The sequence below is a fragment of the Vitis vinifera genome, chromosome 14 (genome assembly GCF_030704535.1).
Source record: "Vitis vinifera cultivar Pinot Noir 40024 chromosome 14, ASM3070453v1".
Classification (NCBI taxonomy): domain Eukaryota; kingdom Viridiplantae; phylum Streptophyta; class Magnoliopsida; order Vitales; family Vitaceae; genus Vitis; species Vitis vinifera.
Genome location: NC_081818.1, coordinates 28,288,890 through 28,297,008, shown reverse-complemented (window position 1 = coordinate 28,297,008; position 8,119 = coordinate 28,288,890). Strand labels below are relative to the sequence as shown.

At 32.6% G+C, this 8,119-nt stretch overlaps 2 protein-coding genes across 4 annotated transcripts; both read right to left on the bottom strand.

Moving 5' to 3' along the window:
• Window positions 1-462: 462 nt before the first annotated feature.
• LOC100247466 (ankyrin repeat domain-containing protein EMB506, chloroplastic-like) lies at window positions 463-5,308 on the bottom strand. Of its 2 annotated transcripts, none has more exons than XM_002275198.3 (8): window positions 5,186-5,308; window positions 4,165-4,572; window positions 2,541-2,620; window positions 2,260-2,358; window positions 2,081-2,179; window positions 1,889-1,987; window positions 1,711-1,809; window positions 463-998 (listed from the first exon to the last, which is right to left on the bottom strand). In XM_002275198.3, the coding sequence occupies exons 2-8, from the start codon at window positions 4,550-4,552 to the stop codon at window positions 894-896; spliced, it is 969 nt and encodes a 322-aa protein (XP_002275234.1). In that variant the 5' UTR covers window positions 4,553-4,572; window positions 5,186-5,308; the 3' UTR covers window positions 463-893. The 2 variants fall into 2 exon arrangements, with proteins under 2 accessions (XP_002275234.1, XP_010660955.1); XM_010662653.3 differs by lacking the exon at window positions 5,186-5,308 and adding an exon at window positions 4,976-5,155.
• Window positions 5,309-6,402: 1,094 nt separating this feature from the next.
• LOC100266457 (multifunctional methyltransferase subunit TRM112 homolog A) lies at window positions 6,403-8,119 on the bottom strand. 2 transcript variants are annotated; one of them, XM_002280133.5, is made up of 2 exons: window positions 7,967-8,119; window positions 6,403-7,043 (listed from the first exon to the last, which is right to left on the bottom strand). In XM_002280133.5, the coding sequence occupies exon 2, from the start codon at window positions 7,032-7,034 to the stop codon at window positions 6,666-6,668; it is 369 nt and encodes a 122-aa protein (XP_002280169.1). In that variant the 5' UTR covers window positions 7,035-7,043; window positions 7,967-8,119; the 3' UTR covers window positions 6,403-6,665. The 2 variants fall into 2 exon arrangements, with proteins under 2 accessions (XP_002280169.1, XP_059598748.1); XM_059742765.1 differs by having other exon boundaries at window positions 6,403-7,282; window positions 7,967-8,118.

Genomic DNA, 8,119 nt, shown 5'->3' with positions numbered 1-8,119 from the left:
GACGATCGTTTTTTAGAACAATTTTATGTTATCTAAAAAAAAAAAAAATTCACACATTTGGCAACCAAAAATTATCTTACAACAAAAAACAAAATGTTTTTAAAAAATATTTTTTTTTTTACATATTTTATATTATTTTCACTTATTTTTTTTAAACTATTTTAAAAAACAATTAGACTAGCATACAGAAGAATTAAAAATAAAACATTGAATATAAAAATAATTTTTAAAACATATTTAAAAATATTAAATACAAGTTATCCTCAACAAACCTTTGTTTTACAAAACATTAGACAATAATTTTTAAAAATTGTTTTCAAATCTGTTTTTAAAATCAATTACGAAACATGGCCTTAGCACTTTCACATATATTTTTTCACTGCTGAAATCACTGCATTTTTCTTTCCCTTCTTTTAATTTAATATTAATATAGCAGCAAAATCAAAGAACCTCTATGCAGTATTTTCGAAAACGGAGGAATTCTCAGTTTCACCGTTTCTTCTTTCCTATTGCAAAATACCGTGGCCTGGTCTATTACACTCAGTTTGGCACATCCAAAAATCACAATCATCCCTCGCATGCAATTTCCAACTAGAATTACAACCACCTGAATCTCACACCTGTGCATTCCCAGCTTAAAAGGACATTTAATTTGTACAATGCATTGAAAAAACCCGATACATTTCACATTGACAGCAACCCCAGCATGCTTCTCCTGGTAATGATACCAGAATACATATCGCCCGTCTCCAGAGGGTTGTTCACATCAGAAAGAGGCCCAATGATGCCATGAAGCAGAGGTGAATCATAAAGACTTCATTATCAAGGAGGGCTCTCACCCAGTAAACTGCAATGGCAAAAACAATTCAATGTTGTAGAGTGGGCACTGTCTGTCAGAGATCTCTATTGGCTGGTACAAGCTTCAGTAACTTGGCAAGTTCATAAGACTTGAAGTCTTTTCCATAACATAAGCTTAGATCGAGAGGTGTTTTCCCATCCTGAAACGGTAAATGAACAATGTTACATTCATCTTTTCTGAAAGCATAAAGGAGAAAACTCTTGTCTTCATCTTTCTCTTTCCTTCAGTACAAGTATTGTTCATTATAAGAAGTCAATGGAATAGTATCAGCTAACTCTAGAGCGATTATATAAAGGATAATAGCAAAAGGATGAGTATGGTCAGCATATATACTTTTCTATGTTCTTCTTATAACTGTTGTTATTTAAAAAAGAAAAAGAGAAGAACGTAAGGGAACCAATCCTTGACAACTTGGAAACAGGTCGATCAGAAAATGGGCAGCGTCTGGCACATATACGTCCAACATTATCACAATCTTTGCAACAATAACTAATTTCGTAACATAGTTCAATATTTTTTTAAGTAGTCTTAAAATTCTTGCTGAACTCAGTTGTTAGTGATATTTTCCACTTTATTTTCATGTATTATCCCAAATTATTCCAGAAAACCAAATTTGCCACTATAACCGTGATTTGGATAAAGGGTGAACCCCACATTAAGGGAGTAGCTCTAAATAAATGAATTCAAAGAACTCATGGAACTTTGAAGACTCAATGAGAAAAAAATCGACATGCAGACCCTCAAGGCATAGAAGATAACAAGTCACACAGATCATCATAAAATGAAAGCTAATAAAGTATGACATCTTCATGAAAATAATTTGGCAGTGAAGTGTAGTTTCCCAATTTTACCTGATTTCTTCTGGTCTTATCCGCACCATTGACTAACAAACGTTTTGCTATAATTCGATTTCTACTTTGTATGGCAATGTGCAATGGAGTCCACCCTTCCTGTAAAAATATGTTCTAAATATGGAATGGAACAAAAGTTGAACAACTTGGATGGGGAGCAATTAAATTGTGATCTCACATTATCTGCCGCATTAATGTCGACGTTGTACTTGATCAATAATTTCACAGTCTGCATAGCACCAACTTGAACAGCATAATGGAGCGGAGTAGCACCATCCTGTAATGCAGATGAACACAAAACCCATGGTTAATAAACTAAATAAAAAAGGAGAGAAGAACAGATTTGTGCTAAGAATAAAGTTATCCTTACCCGATCTCTGACATGAGGATTTGCACCTTTTCTTAAAAGATGACTAATGACAGCCTCCTTTTTACCAATAATTGCCCTATGAAGAGCAGTGAGACCATCCTGTTTCACCAAATCAAACTTACTTATGTTGCTTAAGGTAAAAGAGAACCCCACAGAGAATATTAAAGACATGGACATACCTTATCAACATTATCAATATCAAGCCCATTTGCAAGAAGCTTGTCCATGGAATGTATCTGCCCTGATAGTGCAAGAGTATGGAGTGGGCTCCATTTTGCCTGAGAAACCAAGTTTAAAGGATAAAAATCAGTCTTCCAGACAACAAACAAATGAATATGCATTCTCATCATCACAGCTAAAATGATCTAGCAAGTAGAAAGTAGAAATGATAAATGTGATAGTCACGAAAGAAAGTGAAAAACTAACATAAATAGAAATGTTCAATGTTCTGAAAACTTACGGTTGATATTTTTTCAAGGTTAGGAGCAGCATTCTGTTGCAAAATCTGTCTTTCTTCTGGCCCCAATAGCTGTACAACCTCTGTATAAATTATTGAATGTTAGTGCTGTTGTTTGATCATTCCCATGAGCCAAGATAATGCACTTTCATACATGTGTATTGGAATCACAAAACTAAGACTGTCATGAAGGAGTTCTGGACTATAAAAACAAGGAAAATTTCACATGATGCACCACAAGCTCAAAATATAAGCAACCATGGAATTTCACCAGAACTAAATTTATTATTAATTATTCTAGTTAAAAACTAAATGCAAATATTTAAGTGAATAAGGCAGAAAAAGATGCATGAATAATTGACCAAAAAATAAAAGAATAAGTTATAAGTTTACATCTTTGTTTTTCATACGCACATTAACGGCATGGACTTGACCAAGCGCATTAAACAAATTGACATTTGGTATACCACATATTTTTTTCCACTAAAGCAATAAGGTCTCTAATTTCATTTTGCACATGCATCCAAGAAAAGGGAAAATGGATGCTGAACTTTCACATTCATAAAGTCAATTGCATCAGTATTTAAACTAAAATGCTGCATATTATTATCAATCAATTCCACATTTTTCACTAATGTTCTCTCACAATTTTGTATAGGATGCTTAGTTTCTCAGTCACTGATTAACTTATCATCATGCAAGGACAAATGAAGAGTGAATATTTCACTTATTTTCACAAATAGGCATCACAGGAGGAGAAGAAAACAAATAGAGATAAAACCTTTGTATTATTCTCCTATAAACCAAGCATCAAAACTCTAATGAATAACAATCAATAGTCTCATCATAGGGTTCCATCAATATCACCTGAGAATGAACTTAAAAACAGATAAACTCTCTTATTCCATCAGCAGGTTTTCCAGAAAGGTTTGATGGTAAAGTGAATTAGGGAGTTCAGAAAGGAGAGTTTGGTTGTTGAAATATATTTCAGGATAGTCAGAGGGAATAGGAAAGGTAGAAATACTTTGCAGCTGAACTCAGGTTGCATAGAATTGGATTTGACTTGGAATTGCAATTGTCAAATTAGAACATCTTAATTTCAATACAAGCATTGTTCTTCTTGATTTGGTGTTTATAGAGTCTAAATTCAATTCCAAATTCATTTGGTTTGAATGCAATTATGCAGTGGAATTAGAATTGTCCCCTCCAGTTCAAATAACAAAGACCCAATTCCACACAACCTAATTTCTATTCTTTTTCTTTCTTTCTTCCATTTTCCTTTTCTTTCCTTCTTTAATGCACAGATGTGGTGTTGGGGATGCTAAAAAATTTCGTCATTGTCTTTGTAAATTCCTCTCAAGTCAACGTAATGCTGATCAAAGATAAAATACACAAACAGCCAACACCAAATAAACAATGTTCCAATAACAGATTATCTGAACTCTGTTAATGATCAGTTATACAAATGCAAAATTATTAAGAGAAAACTATTCCTTTATTCTCAACCCTTATAATTTTAAGATACTTTCCACTTCAAAAATCTAAATTCAACCAAAAATAAAATAAAAAAATGAAAAGAACGAAATCACTTTTGAAAGGGAAAAAAAAGGTAAAAAGGGCTAAGAACCTTTCACAAGATCAGCCTCATATTTCCTTGCTGTGGATTTATTGACGCCAGTAACTGTAGCAGAAGCATCCTTTTCTTCTTCCCAATCACTTTCAAAATCCAAATCATATTCTTCCATTTCCTCATCTTCATCATCATATTCGCTTCCACTTCCATCATCAGGATCTTCCCAAGCTCTTGTGCGGGGTTGCAAGGAAGAAACCCGGTTTCGGTCAACCGCACAAATCCTTACTTTCAAGCATTCCACAACATGAGGAAAACAAAAGTGATTCCTCCTTGGAGTACTAAATTCCGTGAAGAGCTTGGTTGGTGCAGCAGCGGTAGTTGCAACAACAGAAAATGGAAAACATCTACTCAAAGGTGAAGGCACTGTGGCGCATGAGACCATCTTATTCTACTTCTCTTCAACTGTTTACATGGAAACTGAGTTTCAAGAAGTGACATCATAGTAGAGTTGAAGAAACATATTAATCAGAACAGATCATATTAGCAATATAACAGCGAGATGACTTTATTGGAATTGACCAACTCCTCAGGATAAGGAATTTAAAGTTCATGACACCTGAAAATTTCCAAATTTTCTTAATTAACTAGGAAAAATATGTATGTTCTCATTCCTACATTATTCAATTCAAGAATCAATTAGAGAAAAAAAAAAAAATCAAGTACGCGTGTACACCCACAAACCCAAATACCAGAAATTCCTGCGAAGCCATTACTAGACGCGAACTTTCCTTATACTCCGTTTGTTTCCCGAGAAATTATAGGAAATGAAAACAGTACCCCAAAAAAGAATTGAACTTTCCGTTACCCGTAAAAACCCCGCTTAATTGAGGTTTGCAGAACTATTTGACATAGTTGGGGTAGTTCCCCAATTACTGGAAACGGAAAAAAACATAGAACAATATCATATTCGAAAATTGTCGTCTACTTTCCACAATTCTCTCAGAACCCAAACAAGGGTTAGTATATAAAAATAAAAAATAAAAAATAAATAAAAACACTGGAAAATGCATTGCACCTGAAAACGAAGACGCCTACGGGACTTTCTCTTCAGGTAGTGTAGGAGTAGAAGCGGGCAGGCAAAAAGACGAACCCTTCGTCCGTGAAACGACACCGTTTCTCCAAAGCTAGAATCTTTATGGGTAATATTTATATATTAAAATAATTTAATTAACTAATTATAAATTGTACTAGAATATTTTATTGAATCTTTTTAAAATAAAAAATACAGTCATGATGTTTTTAATAACAATTTTTAATAATTCCCAAAAAGAGTGTCAAAAATAATTCCTAAAAAATAATTTTTAATAATAATTTTGAAAAATTAAGACTTGTTTGATAATTATTGTTTTAAACATGTTTTTATTATTCAGAACAAAAAAAATTTAAAAACATGTTTGCCAGAAAATAGAAAACACTTTTTCATTTATAAAAAATAGAAAATATTATGTTTTTATATAATATCTTATAATTATTTAAAAAAATAATTACACAAATACGAGGAGAATTAAAAATATAAAAAATAAGTTTAAAATTTTTCAAATTTTTGAATAGATATCTATTCTACAAAACATTTAACAACGCTATTTGACCTAATATATTTTTAACATATTTTTTATGTTTTTAAAAGTAACTTTTATATGTAAAACATTATATTTAATTATTCTCCATAATTATTTTATAAAATAATCCTTAAAAATCAAGAAAATAATTAAAAGATTTTCTTTGAAAACTTGTTTTTCATTTTTAAGAACAAAACATTTTCTAAGAATAGAAAATTATTTTTTATTTGTCAAATATATTTGCTTATTTTCTTGTTTCAAAAAATAGAAAATTGGTTTAAAAAATGGTTACCAAACAAACCCTTAATTTTTAAATACATTTCTAAAATAATAATTCTTAAAAAAATGTCTTAATTTATTTTTGGAATCAAATTTTGCTCAAACTCAAATATTAAAAACAGTCTTCTCTATTTACTCTATTATAAATTTATAAACAATAACTTTTTTTAATTATTTTCTATTATTACTCAGAATACTCTTAAGAAAAAGACTAAAAACAGCTCAAATCAGTCCTATAAATAACCTATTTTCAGAACAAATTGGGATAACCTGTTTTCTATTACAAATTTACCAAATGTGTGTTTTCTAAGTTTAAAAACTATTTTTTAATTCTAAAAAACAAAAAACCATTTTCAAGAACATTATCCACATTCCCCCACAGCTGAAACAATGCTTAAGCAAAAACTCCCCTGAAATCCCTCAAATCATATATGTATATTCTTCCTGTTTCAAGCATCCTCTGACCCAATCAGTCAGGAGATATCTTCCATGTAAGAGCAAAGAAGCTACTCCATTTCTTCCTTTTACAGTTAACACAAAATACTTGGGCCAAAAGAGCCTAATATGTAACTTCCTCTTAAACCCTTTCATAAAATTCCTAATCTTCACTTCAAACAGACAGATGATGGCAAAAAGCGATATTGAAATGGACCTCACTCAGACCTCATCTTCATGCAGGAGCATATTGGGGATACCCTTGTTGACAGGAAAACGTCGGCCAGTTTCAGGGCAGATTAGGGCGCCCTCTTCAAGGTGGAGCTCAAGGAGGGCATGGTGAAACTTCTTCAAGAACTCATCAGAATCAAGCATGGATGACTCAGCCTCTGCAGGGAGATCTGTGTAGCCCATGGTTTGGGCTGCATCAAAGAGGGCCTTCCACTCAATTTTTGTGAACATGTTCTTAAGGAAGTCAGCATTGAAGTCTACTTGCTTTTCAACCATTTTCTCTACTTCGACGCGCAGAGGAAATCCATTAGTCACACCCTTGATGTTGGAGGATAGCATGTTGTGAGTTAGAAGCCGCATCTCTGTACCCTGAAGGCAACACAAACCCTGGAACATTACTTGTTTTTACATTTAAAAGCACTAAACATTTACAAGACAAAACGGGCTCTTAATAGTGTTATTATGGATAACTTTATTGTCCTTTTCTGGAAGCCTAATTCTACAAATTTAGCAACAAAACTTTTCGAGTGTCAAGTTTTCAATTTCATCACTGCACAATGCCCTCAAGCTAAGCTTGCACAAGATACCAAAACTTCCAGAAAAATGCCCTAAAACCAACAGAAATCAGCAAGTAAAAGAATCAATAACTGGAATCATAAATTAGAGAACACCAAAGGTATGGTGTGATATATTCTTCAACCATGCTTTTCAATATGAACAAACAGGCATTTTTCCTAGAAAACCAATTCTCAAGATGCAAATTCCATAGAACTAGATAATGGTATGGTTTCTGAGATTGTCATAAAAACCCAGCAATTTTGGTAAGAATATAAAGCTTCCCCAGTTTAAACTTCATTTCTATAATTATACCCTTGGTTTTTCTACTCAAACTAGAATTAAAACCAGTCAAGTTATTCGAGCAAAATGCTTTTAAACAACAGTTGAAAGGAAAAGTCCACCAAATTGCTAGAGCGTGACAATTCCTCGAACACTGAACATGCGATGCTAACCAAACTGTCCTAACAGATCAAAACCTCTACCATTAATTTAAACTAAATTTTATAAATGGACATTATACTATGCAAGAACGTTGGAATCACATAAAATACCCAGTCTAACCTTCAAGAAAAACCAGTTTTTATCATTGCAAAGGTATAAGACAAACCTAAAAGTAGGAGAATAGACCTTCTCGGAAGGACTGAGAAGACCCATTTCCTCGTTATGCCAATCAAAAACCAAATAGAACTTCAAAAAAACAAAAAAAAATTGAACTACAAAAGAAATTTGTATACCTGAGAGAATAGAACCCTCAAGTGTATTTTCTGTATCTTCTTCTCCAAATCTTCGATAATTGGTCTATGGAGACTAGGGTTTCTTCTCCCTCTGTTCCCAAAGTAGTGAAATATTATCAGAAGCAAACTCTCAAACCCTAGGGTTTTGACTAC